The sequence below is a fragment of the Neophocaena asiaeorientalis genome, unplaced genomic scaffold, assembly GCF_003031525.2.
Source record: "Neophocaena asiaeorientalis asiaeorientalis breed wild unplaced genomic scaffold, Neophocaena_asiaeorientalis_V1.1 scaffold1019, whole genome shotgun sequence".
In the NCBI taxonomy this organism is placed as follows: domain Eukaryota; kingdom Metazoa; phylum Chordata; class Mammalia; order Artiodactyla; family Phocoenidae; genus Neophocaena; species Neophocaena asiaeorientalis.
In genome coordinates this window covers 758,184-776,399 of record NW_020173382.1, presented here as the reverse complement: position 1 = coordinate 776,399, position 18,216 = coordinate 758,184, and the positions used below count along the sequence as shown (strand labels likewise).

General features: G+C 42.6%; 1 protein-coding gene across 1 annotated transcript in view; it reads right to left on the bottom strand.

Moving 5' to 3' along the window:
- Positions 1 to 18,210, bottom strand: part of GPC3 (glypican 3) — a 417,096-nt gene extending 398,886 nt beyond the window's left edge. Inside the window, exon 1 of the mRNA XM_024746584.1 lies at positions 17,931 to 18,210. Coding sequence (XP_024602352.1) covers positions 17,931 to 18,105 — 175 coding nt within the window. The 5' untranslated portion in view covers positions 18,106 to 18,210. The remainder of the gene's footprint in view (positions 1 to 17,930) is intronic.
- Between the last annotated feature and the right edge of the window lie 6 nt (positions 18,211 to 18,216).

The window sequence follows — 18,216 nt, the reverse complement described above, 5'->3', positions numbered from 1 at the left end:
CGGCCGCCTTGTTAGTACAACATACACACTGCACCTGAGCAAAATGCAACCAAAAGAAAATCAAACACTCTTGATCCCTGAGTGAGAAACGTTATTGATCTTTTCCTTTTTCCTATCCTTCAGCTGATCTGAGTGTCTACACTGACATGCTCTAGTGCTGTGGCATTTATGCCATCTTGGGGACTAGCTGTGTAAATGCTCCAGTAATTTTATACAACTTCATCATACTGTTGTGTTAGAACTTGAGTATCTGAAGGACTGAGGAGAACAGATTTTCCGCCTCCTTCTCCTCCCCCACTCTCATGTAATATGAATCAAAATCTTCACTAATTGGCCCTCCTCCTGCCTGTTACTGAAGTCTAGACTTGGTGGCAACCCCTTCTGTGGAAGAGATTTAATGAAGGAGAAAGTGCATGGGAGGGGAATTGGCAAGCAAACCACTGCAAAGCAGCTATGAGAAACTTGGAGGCACAAGGAGTTTTGGGTAAGCTGAGATTGGAAACTAAAGGATATGGTTTCAAACACACACAGACACACACACACAAACACACACGTTGGTGAATTCACTTTGCCCTGAACCAAATGTTTCCTAAAATTGAGGAAATTTTAAGTTGCATTAATGCAACACATAAAAGAGTTTTCAGTGATGCTCAGTAGTGACTTTTTTCCTCCTTGCTTTCTTTGGGAGCCATGAAAAACAAAAATAAATTACCCGAACAGGTAATTTGGGGATTTGCCTTCCATTCCCATGATTTCACCGAAAAACTCAAAAATTTCTAATAGTAACTTCACTCTCCTGTCAAGCTGGGGGTGATTCAGATACAGAGCTCTGCAGAGCCCAGTGTGGGCTCCAAGAGGGAGTGCCAGGAGGGCTCCAGATCAAGCTGAAAGAACCAAGCCTGGATCCAGGATCTCCCTGCGGGCTGCTAGTATTATAGTCTGACCTGCCTCCTGAAAGCCACCAGCTCTCAAGACTGCAGCAATTTCGTTTGGGAATGTCTGCCTCATTTAACTTTTACTTGTTTTCAAGAAAGAACTGAAATAAAGTAGAAATGACATGGGAACCATGGAGCCAATTCTCCCAAAACCATGCTGACCGCCTATGTATGTCTAAGGAGTGCGGGGTTCAAGGTAGCTGGGGCTACAGTCAACCGGGGCAGTGATGGAAACAGTCTGATGCAGTCACTGAGGCAGTTCAACTCAGAGACGATAACCTTCACTGAACGGGAAAATCAAATGCCCGTGACCCCAGGCTGCTGAGCTGCATTTGGGATGCAGCACTCCCACAGATTCAAGCCATCGCTCTTCCAAGGCCCTCCTCCTTCCCCTCAACAGATACGGAGACCCTCCATGCATGGTCCTCATCCGTCTCCATGTCTGCCTCCCCCACCAAGAACAGAGAGAGGGGAGTTTTTTTCTTCGAATCCCCAGCATCTCACACATACTGGGTTCTCAAAACTGGTTTCAGAAGTAATCCCCAGAAATGCTGAGCCCACCACAAGAGTAGTGATCAGGAACATGGTTCTGAAACCAGACTGAGTGGATTTAATTCATTTTGTAGCTATTTGACCTTGTACAAGTCACTAAACTTCTGTAAGCCTCGGTTTTCTCATCTGTAAAATGGGAGAAATAATAACACCCACCTGGTAGTTCTATTGTGAGGATTAAATGGGATGTTGCCCATAAAGGGCTCAGCATAGCGCCTGGCTCAATAAACGTTAATGATTATTAGCACTGCCCCCACCACAGGTGCTCAATAAAAACTTGCTGGATTGAAGTCACAGCAGTGGGAATGACTAGCAGATGTGAAGGCAGCTTGAGTTGTTTGGGTTTTTTTTTAACGTTTTTCCCCACCTCACTCTACACCAGATGACCTCTGAGATTTTTTTTCTTTTTCTTTTCTTTTTCTTTCTTTCTTTGTTTTTTGTTTTGTTTTGTTTGTTTGTTTTGTTGTTGTTGTTGTGGAAAAGGATAGAAGAGGGGATAGTTAGGCTCCGCTTTTGCTGATCTTCAGTTTTTCATTCAGGGCAGAAAACCAAGCCTGGCAAAGCCGGGCAGATGATTTTCTGAGAAATATGACACGGCTATTAAAAACCCTAAATGAAAGCTGTGTAATGAGCATGAATCTGAATACATTTAAGTTTTCTCTAGATCCAGTCATTCCAGCATCACCCTTATATATATTTTTAAGTGTTTTTTTGCAAATGTGAGACCAAAACCCTAAAAGATAGCAGAATTTTTCCAAGGGTGGAGGTTGGGTTGAGGGTAGGGAGGGCTGCACAATTGTCATGAAAATTAACCCCTGAAAATGCACAGGATTTTATTACCAAATGGATGCCTGAGGAGATTACTAGATTTTTAGGGTCTTTACTATCAAGAGAGCAACCTGCATGCCTGAAATAATTAAGAAGAAGAAACTCAATTATCGAGTAAACTGAAATTTCAAACCGCCCTGCTTACCTAAATGAGAAAAGCTGCTTAGACTAAAGCGTCATTACTTCTATTTAGACAAGCCTTAGCAAAGATATACAAGGAGCTAAGGAATGGGACCCCACATTCTTCCCTAAGCCACAACAATGCCTGTTTATGTAAATAGGATTTTCAATAACAGAACAGAATCTGAAAAAAATGTTTGCATTATTGTCTCTGAAAAAAATGCAAATGCAGAAGATGAAAGTCAAGGGGCTTTCACTATGATTGGGCACAGAATACCCTAAAATATTTATTTATTCTATGCGAGTCTGGGCCTGGATTCCAAGTGGATCTAAGAAACAAGTAATGACCCTAAAGGTCTGAGTAGAGTATGAAGAAGCACCAAGGTTTCTCTGACTCCATGCGAGTGAGTGCATATTTATTCAAAAACTCAGTTTAAAAAGAAATAAAAGTAGTAGTAGATATCTATTTACGTTTATTTGGCAGCCCCTTCCAAAATCTGGGCCAGAACATAAATACCCTTGCCTCCATCATCACCATCTGACAATCAGACACTCTGGCCACATGACCAGAACAACCTCCAGGCACAAACTAAAAGCTCATTAAAGACTATATGAAGGCTATTTATAGAAGAGCTAAACAAAGAAGGAAAGAACTACTAGCAAAATTAATTAGACTGTTCATACTTTTGACAACTATTACTATTTCTTTGAACTCAAGTGTCCAGTTCCTTTACTGACTGGTATTGATGACTACAGAGATGCCACGTATCCAGAGTTTTCAACTGACCCTGTAGTTTTTTGGTTCAAGAACTCAGGTTTTGACCTACACTCTGTATATCAGCCTTCCTGTTGCTGTTTAGGCAGCTGATAAGAGGCAGAAATCCTTCTTGCTCATTAGGCCATTAGCTGCTGTTAAGCAAAGGGCTCGGGGAGGGGGCTGTTCAGTGGCCCAGAGGAATGTACCAAACTCCACATATAAAGCCAGCCCCAATTTGGGGTTAAGAATTTAACCTTAAAAGGCTGACAAGTCATAAATTTGCCTGAGGTTCATATATACGTGTGACTTTCACAGTTTATATTTCCTAGCCAGGACTCAAAGTCAAAACATGCCCCTGATTAATGAATGGTACTAATTGTTATTCCTGACTTGAGAACGTTAGCCTTCATCCAAAATATTTTCTTAAAAAACACACAATCTCATACTTAAAACTCTCTGGCTTAGGGGAGTTTGGATAACTGGTCAGAAAAAAAAAAAAGAAAAAGAAGAGGAGGCTAATGTTATCTGTTACTTGGTGCTACCATTTTGGTAGGCAAGATTGACTGAAAAGCTTCCATTTCACTGTGTCCATCAAGCAAAGTGCAAAGGAATGTCCTCCAAATCTAAACATCTGAGATAAAGCAACCATCTGTGAGTCCACACAAAAACTGAGCTGGGGCCCGGGCAGTGAGGAGGTGGGGGGATGGAGGGGCTAAAGTATCTTTAAGCACATTTTGTCTAACTTATCTTGTTAAATATTTATACATAACTGCATAACCTAACAACCTTGGCCAAGCTTGGAAGAGATAATAGATACAGGACAAACCAAAGATCCCCAAAGTGTAAACACAAAGAAAAAAATACCAAGGAATACTCCAACTGGAATACACTCTCTAACCTGTAGTCAAATTTGAAACTAGGACACTAAAATCCTACAAATGAAACAATGTCCTGAAACGTGATAATTTCATCAGGGAAAAGCAGGCTACGATTTGGTTAGCCTACAAGGTAGGTGTCAGTTCTACCCCACAGTAGCGGTCTTTCAAAGGGGCTCCCTTATCTTTAGAAAAAGGAAAGGCATTCAGTGTAAGAAAAGAGATTTCTAAGAACAGAGATGCAATTTGCATTCATTGAGAATTATGACAAAGTGAGAGAGAATGTAAGCTACATTGCAAGGATCTGAGGTATTCAAGTCAGATATATTTAGCCTTGTCCTATCTGTACAAAAAGCCTTTTAAATACTCAGAGTTCTTAGAAAGTGGAATGTAAATGCATCAGTGCATATTTTAGACCTCTTCATTTCCAAACTAAGGAATTGAATTTCACAATATCCCAAGAGAAGTAACCAGGTACCCAAATATGTGGGCAGAAATGCAAAGCCTGTTTTCTCTCCAGGATCACTGAGGGCAAGCGGATGTGGAGAAGGCAGAGGAAGATGGGGGAAGAGAGGGGAGAAAAGGAAATCAGGACCTATAGGAAAAGGAAACACAACTTAAAATAGAGAGGAAAATATAAAACATTCCACTCATCTATTTTTTTTAAGAGAACGAGAAACACAAAAGCATTCGATAAATATAACAAACCATAAAACACCTTCTGTTCTAAACTATAACCACTTGAGAGAGTGTGAGGGTGGAAAAGAGGAAGGCGAAAAGGGAAGACGTGGGGAGCAGGCCAACAGATGATGAAGGGGGGACCCACTCTTCCCCTTACCGTGGGTGTCAGAGTAACTTGGGCTACACTTCTTATCACCACTCTATGAAATGTTGATGAGCTTTTGGGGAATTTTCCCAAAATTGTTAGTTGGTAAAACATCTCATGGCCACTAGGACCTAACTTGAAAATAAAACTGGATATTATTGAGGGGTGGGGGAAGACTACAAATGACTGAATAAATGTTGGTTCCAATATCACCTTCAGGCTTTGCGAATGAGGCAACCTGACTCTCTCAAAGAACAAAAAGGCAATCTGACAGCTTTTGAAGGCCAAAAGAACCTTCAGGCAATGTTATTAAATTGACCCACAGTACTGAAGTTTCAAAGGCGAGAAATGACTTGGGTTTTCAAAATTAACACTTGTATAAAACCTTCAGAATTCCATGGGGGGAAATAAACCTTTATTTCAGAAATAGACTTTGAAGTTTGAAGACAAAGCAGAAAATCTGTTTCTGAAAACAGAAGGGACTATTTGAAACACTCAGCACAGTTCTCCCATGGCTCTCTGAAACTCCTCGTGAGCTCCACTCTGACTTCTGGGGGTGGCCAGAGAAGACACACCTCAGAATGCCAGTGAAAGAGGACGTGGGAAACCAATAGTTCCCTAGGGCAAGAGCAAAATGATCTCAATTCGTATGTGCCTCTGGCCACATCAAATTAAGCCAAGGCCTAGACTAGAGGTTCTATCCATCTAGGGGAGCAAAGACTGTCTTTCAAACTGTCACGAAGTTATTAGCAAATGAGCAAAGATCCCGTAGGCTCTCTCTAGCCCACCCATTCTCACTTTCTTATGCTCCTTCCTTCTCTCCCTCTCCCTCTCCCCCCAACACTCTGAATCTCTCTCTCTCCTTCCCCCTCCTCCCACCCTCCCTTCCTCCCCGACTCCACCCATCCCCATCAATGAATAAACAGCTGAAGCACAGCACAAACTTGAGAAATCAAAAGAACAATGATCTATTACAAGCAAGACCCTCTCTTAAGTGTGCAAGGTTCTTACCCTCAAGGGGTTTACATTTGCCTACAAATCACCTGGGGAATGCTGTTAAAAAATACAAATTGGGATTCAGTAGGTCTGGGATGGCATCTGAGATTCTGCTTTTTTTTTTTTGGTGCCGAAACCCCGGACTGAACCAAGATTCTGCATTTCTTATCAGCTCCCAGATGCTGCTGATGCTGCTGGTACATGGGCCACACTTTAACGAGCAAGGCTCTAGTAAGAAGAGAAAAGTACATAAATAATTACAAGAGCAAAGGAGAACCAAGGCCACGGGAGAAGTTCACTGATAGCAGGGTTCAAAGGGAGAAAGGATCACATCTAGTCATGGGGAAACATGAAGTGATTCATGAAGAAGATGACATTGTACTGACACCTTGAAAAGTGGGTAAGACGGCAGCAGGCACTGATGAGAGGAAGACAGTCAGGTGGTCTGTAAGCAGAGGCTGGGAGACCGACAACTACAGGGTCCTTTCAGCAATGAGTGCCAGCCTGTTATGCTTAAATAGAGGGCACACATGTCAACAGGATAAGAGTGAGAGGCATGATGGAGGGAGACTCGCAGGACTTGGCCATTTAATTTGGATGTGAGATGTGTAAAAAGAAAAGTCAAAGATGATTTCAAGGTTTCAAGTTGGGTCCCAAGCAGAGATGCTATCACCAGAAATACAGAATGTTGGAGAGAGGCCGGTTTCTGCAGATAGGAAAAGAAAATGATGGACTAATTTTTTACTGTGTTGAAAGTGAAGCGCTGGCAGGACTTCTGGATGGAGATATCTAGCAGGAAACCGGGAAATACTGAACTGGACAGCAAGGAAGAGGTCAGGTTGGGAAGAGATGGAGGAGTCATTCAAGCAGCGAAGATAATGAAGTCATGGGAATGGCTGTGGGAATGAACAAAGAGAGAACAGAAAGGGCAAAGGACAAACACCACTGGAACACTTGCATCTAATAAAGGGTGGGAGGAAGAGCGTAAACAAGCAAAGAAAGAATCAGCTTTACAAGTAGGAGGGGAACCCAGCGTGTACAATATCCCAAAAGTCAAAGGAGTGTGGGAATTTAAGTCAAAGACTTTATATCCAGACCATATTCCTTCCCCTCATAATCCAATGTGTACACTGGAAAGAGCATGAGCTATGGAGTGAGACAAATCTGGATGTATAATAAATCCTGGCTCCACCACTTACACAACCTTTGGGAAAGTAAACCTTTCTGGGCCTCAATTTCTTCATCTGTAAAATGGACATGACATCACCTACCTTTCAGCTTTGCTGTGTAGATTACATGAGAGATTAAATATAAAACAACTGACACATAGTAGGCACTCAGTAAATTGTAGTTTTCATGCTCTTCACTTGTGGCCCTTCCAAACTATTCCATCAACCTAAAAGTAGCCTCAAAAAATCTACCTAAGAACAAGGAGTTTCAAGCTTATGTTGAATGAAAATAGATACCCTGATGAAGGTAAACTCATGAACAGGGAAATTAAAGAAACCATTATGCCAGAGAAACAGAAAATTATACAATCCTCTCCCCCAACCAACCAAAAAAAAAAAATATCACATCCCCATAGACACTTAAGTAAAGATCAGCCCAATTACACAAGTATTCCTAGTATTTGCTTGGGACCACATGTTTCAAAGGCTAGCCAGCATGGCCCAGTCTGAAATGGAATAGAGACCAGAGCTCCAAAGCTACACAGTATTACAGCATTCTTTCTCCAAAGGGGGAGAGCCAGAGGGGCCTACATGTTGGAACCAAGCCGATCTGTGGAACTCAGAACCTGCAGACACTTTATGAGTGGCTGCATTGTTTGCACATAAGATATATAAAAACAAGGCTTTCCAGACATAAATGTAATGTATGATTGTGAAAGACCACCCACTGCTAAGAGTAACAACGACTTTCAAACAGTTTAAATGACACACATAATTATTAATTATTGCTATCAAAAATAATAGAAATCTGATCCGTTGATTCTAATGTATTTTTCTACACAGAAGTATGTGTGTGGGGTGTGTGTGTGTGTGTGTGTTGGAGTACATTATCTTATTTGCAAAGTCTTGGACTATGACAACATATACTCATACTTTTAATCAAAAGAGTTCTTAAAGTCTTTGGCAGTTTTTAAAAAAACTCACCAGATGTTGGCAAAACACATTTTAAGACATGTCACATGCAAAAGCCTGGAAAATATCATCCACACCCATGACTTCCAACTTGAGCCTATATGTCGATGAGTCCCAACTATGCTTCTCCTGAACTCCAGAAGAGTATATACACTCTTTCCCAGTGATCTCATCTATCCCCAGTTTTCAAATACCATCTACATGCTGACAATGTCCAAATATGTTATCTCCAGCCCTATCTCATCTATTCCCAGTTTTCAAATACCATCTACATGCTGACAATGTCCAAATATGTTATCTCCAGCCCTGACTGCTCTCTCTTCTATTATCCAACACACAACCTCAACTACCTACCAGACATTTCTGCCTCGGTGATCAAAGGACCCCTCAAACTCAACCTGTTCAAAATCAAACTCATTATTTCACCCCTCAAAAATATGTTCCTCCTGTGTTTCACTCATTTATTCAACAAATATTTACTGAGCACCTATTATCTGCTGTAGCCTCACCACCCCGCAAAACTAGAAGTTCTAGACTCTCCCTTCTGTCCTCATAACCAGTCACCAAGTCATGTCTACTCTACTTCCTCTATTCTCTCAACTTTATCTTTTATTGTCCTAGTTACTGCCCTGGCTTTTCACGTGCATTATTAAAACTCCCTGCCACCACTCACTCCCCACTTATCCTCCATCCTAAATAGCGTTTCCTCTTCTTAAAATGTTTTCATGGCTCCTCATCAGCCTTGGATACAGTCCAACAAAACTCCTCAGCATCTCCTACCTACTTTTCTTCTTCATCTTTCCTCTACTTTCCCCACATCTGTACTCCAAACAAGCCAAACTATCCCAATACAACAAATATGTCATTTTGTCTCTTAAATCTGTACCTTTGCACATACCATACAGGACAGCCCACTTAAGGCAACTAGGCACCCTCTTCCATAGCTCAGCAGCACCCAGATCCCCACTGGGCACCCAGCTCATCATGCTGCCTTGACATCCATGGTTTTCCTTACTGGGTCCCTCCCTAAGCAATGGTTTTATCTTATTCATCAGCTCAGTACCTGGCATAGAATCAGTGCTCAATAAATGTTGGTTGAAGTAAAGAATGAATGGAAAACTTTTAAATATTTATGCAGAGATAGCATATAAAGTTCATTATTAGTAGGTTCATTTTCTGACAATTTCCATCTGTTTTCCAAAACAGTTAAATGTGGTTCCCCAATAAAATCACTCCATGAAACCTAACTTGAAGTGCCTCTTGGGTCACAGTCTCATTTCTGTGGAGCTCAACACGCAATCCAGCCAGTGCTAGAAGTAGTTCTCCAAAATGAACCAAATTCACAGTATGGGTTAACCATCACTACTTCAACAGGGATCACACCTCTGTACTTAGGGAAATGATGGAACTTTATAAATGAGCAGTAGCTCTGTGATATCAGTGACAATTAGCTCTGCAACAATTTGGGGCCAATCCAACTGAAGATGGTTTACTCAGGCTCTGAAAAGCTGTACCCCCCAGTTCTTCCCAGTGTAGGTTAGGCTTATTCTCTAGATTATTAAGGGGGTACAGTTGTAGGGATATTTTATATGTGTGTATGTACGAGTATACAAATATGTGTGTGTGTGTGGAACCAAGCAGATAGATCTGTGGCACTCAGAACCTGCAGACACTTTGAGCGGTTGCATTGTTTGCACGTAAGATAGATAAAAGCAAAGCTTTCATGACACAAATGTAGGGTGTGACTGTGAAAGACCACCCACTGCTAAGAGTAGCAATTCACAACTTGCAAACAGTTTAAATAACACGTAATTACTAATTGTTGCTATCAAAATAATAGAAATATATTCATACATATGTATAATCTCTGAATGTATATGTAAAACATATGCAAATACCACATTTAGATAAAGCTGCAGCTGAAATCTCTCTCTACTTGTCACTTCCTCCTCAAACTTTAGTTTTGAAAGAGGGGCAACAAGGCTCCCAGGGCCACAGAGAATAGAGAAATAGGCTTCAACTTCACCACCCCCCTTCCTCAGTCTCTGCAGATCAGTTTAGAAAACGATGCATCCAGAGAATCAGTCGTTCTCTAGGTATATGCCATCCTAGGACCTCATGTGACAGTGGCCAAGTCCTCTAGGATATGTCTTTAGGTATTTATTCTTACAGTCATTCCAACCTTTAATAATAACTCTGTACAAGGCACTCTACTCGCCACTCTAGAGGACACCATGACAATCAAACATGGCTCCTGCATTCAATGGGCATAGGGTCTGTCAGAGGCTATGAATGAACCATGGACTTCAAGAAACATGGATACTAAGTAAGAAGTACAAATAAGGTAATTCTGGGAACCGAATGCAATTAGGGCCTATCTCTGTATTATCTCTGCACACGTGATAATTTCCACGTTCACATGTTTTCCAATCCTTTCAGTCTGTTATGTGCCAGTTAACTTTCTGATATATACCAGAATGAGGGCTCTTAACCTACTCCCTGTATCCATCACCCTAACTCTTCCTCTCTTCACCACGTTTCCCTCAGCTTCAATCATCCAGACCAAAATTTGACAAAGAGCAATGGAGAATCCCAGGATGCCAGAACACATACTGGAAGTATGTATTATGCAGAGTGTGGGAGAGAGGGAAGAGAACCATAATTAAGAAGGAAACTACGCAAATAGAATTCTAACATTATTTTTAAATGATCATCATTTCTTTCTCTTTTCCCCTTTTTCCTACTTGGGCCTGTATGTGAAAGAACTCCCGATGGGTCATCGCTAGCCAATTTTGAAAGTATGCCCTAATGCACACAGAAATTAAGAGGATTCTCATGAGGCCCTTTAGACTACTCCAATAAATTTCCCATGGCTGAAACCCACTTTGGATTATGTCCTTTTCCAGGTACATTTATGAAGTTTGATGTTATAGGTAAGAAACACCAAACACTGAGGGAAAGCTTATATACATTTAGTGTATGCTTCTGTAACTGACACCAGTTGCATTATTTTCACACTAAATACCACAGATCTGTAAAGTGAAAATAAATATATGCATTTATGTATACGTAAATATATTTATTTTTAAACTACTTAAAATAGCCTTGTAAACAAGCACAAGCTACTTACCTCTCGTAAGACTTGGCTAGTCTACTTTTTCCAGGGAGTTATAGTACAGCCAAATGAATTAAGTCAATGTCCTTTGTCACTTACCCATAGACAACAAATGGATTTTTGACCTGAAAAAGTAGTTACTTTTTTAGAAACCTTAGTATATTGGTAAAAAGGAATCAACTACTTAAATATTGGTTTTACGGAAATTTTATGGTTACATTTATAATTCCATTCATTCATTTAGCCTACAAATATTTATGGGGTACCTATTATTTGTACTATGCACTATGCTAGACACTGACGATACAAAGATACATAAAATACAGCCCCTATAACCTTGAGGAGATCACAGTCTAGTAGGGAGATACAGATAATCACAAACACATACCTTAAAGATACCATAATAAGGATTTCTAATTTTCCAGTAATAAACTTATATTCAAAAGGCAGAGTCAAAAGGCCAGTTAAAGTTCTACTCTAAAATTTTGCTGAATTTATAAGAAATAAATGCATGCTTCATTGTGGAAATTTTGAAAAATACAGAATACTCTCAAAATCATCACTTCTGAGAAATGTACATCTTTCAGGTGAATGGCTGGAATACAGTGTGTGGAAATTTCACTTACAATGGCTTTAACTTCTCTGTTCCTTTTTACTGCCACGTTCACTTGTATTTTATCTCTCTTCCTATCAATTATTTATCAATATAAGCCTATTAAGTATACTTCAAAGAGCTTAGTAGATTTACTAATCTAGCATATAAATACAATTTCAGCTACTAGGCATAATTAACTGTTCAGAACACTAGCAAAGCATTTGGGTCCTAACGTTGACTCCTTTTTCCTCATGAGAAAAAATACAAACTCTCAAATAAGGCTTTATGTAGCTACACACATAGAGAGGCAAAAGTGAAAGTGCCTTCCTTGTTAATCAATGAGGATTCATTTTTGTTTAAAAATGGCAAACAAGTATTCCTAATAATTAGCACTTGGATAATTAATATTTAATTGGCCTAACTCGAAGAAGAGAACTAATACTTTACTTTGTATGTTCAACAGGGTATTCTAGTGAGACTATAAGGTCCCAGAGAGCGTTTTCCCCTCACACACAGCATTTCAAAATGCACATTTTCTCTGCTGATATGCTCACCTTCGCGTTGCTTTGTGAATCGCAGTGTTCCTGTCATTACGTTTTAGAAGATAAATTCCCATTACTTTATGCTGTCTCTAAAGCCAGTCTGGGGCCCACGACTTGGACACTATTTTCTGATGCTCATTTCTTAATGGAGTGCTGGGGATCCTGTTTCAAGCCTGACAATTTGCTAAATATGGGCAGATGAGTGGGGGATTTTTCTGCCCACACTTTCCATTAGACCCTAGATTACCAAAAACATCAAACCTGCTTAGAAGCTCAGCTAGGGCTGAAGAGATGCTGGCTCCTGGTATGGTCTCTGGAATTGAGCCTGTGTACAAATTCTGATCCCAGGTTACAGAAACCTGTGAGGTACATCAACAGGTCCATGCATGTGTCACAGCTCAACTCCCAAATATGGTAATGTCAACATTAGTGAGAAAGGTCTAGCTGACATTAAATCAAAGAGAGTTTGATTTAAGAGATGTCTTACAACTTATGTGCTATAATTGGTGATCTTTAACGATACTAGGGCAGTCATAACAATGTTGCTCATTTCAATTTGTTCTCTGGGTACTCAACATTCATAAACACTGCCTGATGGTAAGAGTCGCCAGCTAACTGAGGTAAGCCTGAACCAGTCTCCAGTCAAAATATATGCAGCTTGAAAAGTTTGTCCACATACCCCAATAATGTCTCATAAACATTTGGACTTAGACTTTTAAAATAAGTAAGATGAGATATAGCTTAAGAAAGTGTTTGAGAGTTTCATAGACGAATACATAACGATCTAGAAATTCTATTATCAATTATTTACTAAATGCTCTACGGTACTCTTAGCACTGTGCTCAACACTGCATCAAATACAGTGCTTTCCCTTTAAGGAGCTTATAATCTAAAACATACAAATAACCATATGCAGAAAAAAAGCGAGAGATCAGAGTAAAAGGAAGCATTCACAAAAATGTACAAATTCAGCATGCCAGAACTTTTCAGTTGAGCAATACGATCCCCAGTGAAATTCTTTCCAAATGATGTATCGTGTGCACAAGTTATAAGTGATTATCTTCAATTTTCTTAGAAATGAGTAATAAGATACCTCTTAAGAACCATGCTTTTGTATATGCATCAAACACTACAGTTGGCGTGGTCCTATTGATAACTGCCATTTAAGGAGAACATATTTTCTGTCTTGTCTCACATCAGACAAATCCAGACCCCTTTTCTCCCAGGTTGGTAATAAGCAGCCTTTTTCTAGGCTACAGTGAACAGCAAACATTGCAACTCTAAAGATGGAAGCAGCAGAATGCTCAAAAATATTGCATCAAAATATTGGATACAACCTACCAGCCCATAAGAAAAAAAAAACACATTGCAAAACTGACACCATCTGTGTCATCTAGCATCCATCAAAATCCTCTTATGCTTGTATTTCCTAATGCTTACAAACAGAATTTGCTCCAAGAATTAAGAAAACTTTTTAAGATGGCGGCCCTATTAAGCGACCTCTCCCTATCTCCCACTTCATCTCGTCAGTTCTTTTCCCTTGCCCAGGCTGGCTATTGTGACCATTTCAGCCAATTTCCTGGAGGTATTTTCTAGCCCTTTTCACCCTATTTAATCCCACAAGTTTCCTGAGAAGCCTGTTTACTTGTATGCTCCCCCACTAGACTGTGAGCGCCTTGACAAAAGGGACTATGTCTTACTCCTCTCGGCACCCCCAAAACCTAACACAGAGCCTGCCAGGCAGCAGGCAGTCTGAGACTCCTTTCAGGCCAAGGCGCTCCACCGACCATCAGCCATCTCCTCAATCGGATCGATGCTTCCCTCTGAGAACATCTCGTTACCGATCACCAGGATTAGCGTAATAAATATATTCAGACCACATTTGAGAGAGTTCTCTAAACTATTCCAAGTTAGCACATGGTGATACAACTTTTTCAAAGTTTGAACAAATCACCTGCTCACTCAACTGTCCAGTGCAATCTCAGAGGAGAGAAGCCCCTCCCACACCTCACTCTCCTCTCCTGACTTTAGGACCACTAACTGCTTCCAATTAATTGGGGAACCACAGCTGGCAACCCGGAGGAGGTTACTAGTTCTCATACTCTAAAGCAACAACAACGAATACCAAACTCTCTTTTCGAGAACGTTGATTTTTATTTTTATGTTGTTTCATCTATTTGAGAAACTCCAAGTCAGTTTTGGCTTTTCAAGGCTGCCTTTTACCCATTCGGGCATTTGGCCTCCTGGATTGGTTCTTGCACTTTCCAAGGCCCTCTAAGGCAAGATTCCTCAGTCTTTGGGGAGTTGCAACACTACCACGGTTTGTTTGATTTTCTCATTCCCATCCGTCCCCTTCACCACCACCCCTACAAAAGTGGTGTATGGCATTCATAAAGTGAATTACACTTGATTTTTGTTTAGAGGAATTTTTTTTCAGACTTCTGTAACATTCCCTTGAGACAACTGGAAACATCATTGTCTGATTACTAGCTCACTTTCCTTGCCTAAAATTGTATCCATTCTTGATTGCGCCTGTGGGTAGGTTAAGCAAAACAAAATAAACATCTAGACTTATGAGCTCATTGGCTTTTTTCTGAATTTTTCTAAATTAAATAAGGGCAAAAGAGCTGCACTGAAAGTCAGTTATATGGATTTTTCTGCCAAATGCTAACTCTGTGTGCCTGGTTTCCATCTGTGGTGCTTTCCAAGTTACAAATCCTTAGGAAAAAAAAAAGAGTGGGGTACGAAAAGATCTATGGATTTGGGGGGCATGCTATTTAGAATTGCTATCCTGTGCCTTTGAACACTAAAAGAAATGGGAACATGAGATCGTAAGGCTTTAGATCAGCTTTGTGGAAGTCTAGTGTAGTCCTTCAGCACCAGTGATTTATTTTTTAGGCCTGCTGATTTCAAATGCCATTTAGTCTCATCCATATTAGCATAAGAAATGTACCTTATCCACTCTAACCCAATTCTGCTAATGGCCTAAGTTAACAGTCAATCCCACGCTCCCCCTAAGTGAGACAAGACATTCTTGAGGATTTCTCCTTACTGTGACCAAATCTCGTTTTATCTGGGACAAAGAAAGCTTTAATGCAGTTAATATAGTGGAGCAGAAGAAATGAACACGGCTTAAAATAGAGATGGGAAAGAAAAGTCAAGCGGTCATCACGATGGTTCATAACTATCAAATAATTTGCAGCTCTCTTTCAATTTCCAACCACTGAACGACAGCAGCAAATCACACATTTATTCACTTTGAAATTATGCACTTGCCATTGTATTTAGTCGGCCATTATCGTCTCTTCTCTGAAATACTGATGAGCTCTTTCCACACACGGACATTAGGATTTTTACCATGCTTTCCATATCTACAGTGACCATATTTGTCCAACTAAAATTCAGGACACGTGGTTTCATGCCAGGACAGAGTACTGGAAATCTGCACCGTCCCAGAAAATCCAGGCTATATGGTAGCTGTGTGGGTATCGCCATATTTGAAATTTGGCTTTGCTCCAGGGTGAGTCAGAACAGTGCCTGCCACGTAGAAGGTGCTCAACAGGGCATATGTTTGTTAAACAGAAGTGAAGTAGGGAATGTTGGGTTTATACGGTAAAGACCCTTGGAAAGGGATTTTTCCTATAGAGTTTGGGAAATACTTGAGGAAAATGAAAAATCTCCATTACGAGTCCCTGCTCTCTGTATGTAACATGGCCATCCTTAGGCCAGGAGTAAGGGAGCTTGGAAGGAGGGAGCCCAGGCCAAATCTCATACACACAGCGTGTGGGCCCTCCCAATACTTTTATACAGATGCTGCAAAGAGGCAGGCAGCCAGAGAGCTGGGGGAGGGCAAGGGAGGGTGAGCTCCTGCTTAAGCCTGTGTAGAGGGGGGTTGCTAAATGAGTATCTGTGCATTCCCTCTGGTCTTTTTCCTCTTTTAAGCACAATCTTTACCCCTTGGCTTCAAACCCGCCCAGTGTGGCCCCCGCTCCAACCCTGGATCCATTCATCTTGTGGGGGGGCTCATCCTGTGAGGACCAATTTTTACATTACCAACAAAAGCATGTTCTCTGGCCTTACCAAGCTAATTACCAGGGCACTTCGAGGGGAGAGAGATTCGCCTGCTGTTGCAGCTCTGTGGAGCTGATTCATAGGTTGCCCCTTACGGCTCCTGCACACGCCCACGTGGTACGTTATTAACACTTAACAGAGGGAGAGGTAGTTCTACCCTTCCTTAGAGCGAAATCCTGCAAAGCAATATTTAACATACGCGCAAAGGCATTTCAGTCACCAAAAAGGGTGAGCAATTACCTTTGCAACTAAACAGCAGGCTCGCTCGGCTCTTTTCATCCACCTAAAGAAAAGGCTGAGGGCGCGCTGGCTGCCTAGGTAACCTCCCGCTAGTGAACGCTCGCCGGCAGCGCCCACAGGGCGCGCATCGCATTCACAACTTGGCCCAACCATCAGGCCCGCCTCCCCGACTTGTTGAGAGCCACGAGCCAAGTTTTGGCGAGGGCTGCTCCCCGATCCCTCGGAAACGCGGGACGCGCGCCTCGCTGGATGCCTGGGTGGCGAAGAGACACCGGAGGCCACAAACGTCTTACGGTTTGTGAATACAACCAGCCGTTTCTTAGAGCGCACCTCTGATAAATAAACCTGTTTGAAGCCGACTCTTCTTGCCTGCATTGCCAGTGTAGCAACTTGTCCTAATTGGATTCTAAGGCAGGCTTTTAGGACTCCAACCGTGGGACAGTCAATCACACAAGGCCATTAATATTCATCTGTTGACAGCGGCAGCGCTCAGGGAAGGCTAAAATATGCCCTTACAACACGACCTGATTGTGCAGAACAAAAGGCAAGCGTTCAGAAACTTTCCTCCACCTAAAATCATCTCCCCTTCAGGGTCCAGCCTGTCAAGAAGGCAGATGAGTTTGAGAAGGGGAGGAGTTAAATCATCTTTGGACTCCTGCTCCCCGGGCCAGCGGCCCGGTTTTGGAAACGATTTCGCCAGCCTAGAGAAGAGACGCTGTTTTGAAGGAAAAGGCTCAGTCCTCCTCATTTGGGGGACCCTCCTACCTACTCAAAAGTTTCCCTCCGCGTGTCTTTACCTGCCACTGCGGATTCGGAGATCTGTCCTCAACTTTGCCTGCACTTGGGCCCGCGAGCCTCGGGAACCCAGGCTGCGGAAAGGAGGGCGTGAGGGCAGGTTGGGGAAAGAATGGCCGGAGCCGCGGTCCAGCTGAGGCTGAAATTCTGGCACGTACGTGCGAGCGAGGGTGGCAAATTCCAGAGGCACCAGCTAGGATGTGGGGCGCCAGTTCGCCGAGGCGGGGAGAACCAGCTCCAGCCTTCCTGCCCTCCCCCCAAAAATGGGCGCTCGCTAGAAAGGCCATGCTCGCGGTTCCTCCCAGTCGCACCTTCGCTGACAGCCCAGCAAGCTTGGGAGATGCGGACACGGCCCACATATACCCTTCTTCCCTTTCTCGGGAGACCTGGCCGGGCGGCCCGGGCACGGCGACCACTCCCAGGTGCCCGGCCGCTAGGCTCACGATCGCGGCCCTGCGGGACTAGCGCGCTCGGGTTACCTCCACCATGCGCCCCTTGGCTCACCGCCGGGCGCGGGGAACGCGCGAGGGACGACTCCTCACCTGGCACCGGGGTTTCAGGCACCCACTTGAGTCCGGGCTGCAGTCTCTGGAAGAAGGAGCGGACCTGGTGACAGGTGGCGTCCGGCGGCGGCGGCGGGGGCTGTGCCTGTCCCGGGCAGTCCAAGCTGAGCAGCATCGCCACCACCAAGCACGCGGTGCGCACGGGCCCTGCCATCCTGCTTCGCCGGGAGCGAGGAGAGAGCGGGAGAGTGGCAGCGGGGGCGAGAGCGGTCCCAGGACTCAGCAAGCCTGGCAGTGGCCCTAAGGAGCGGGAGACGTGCCGCTA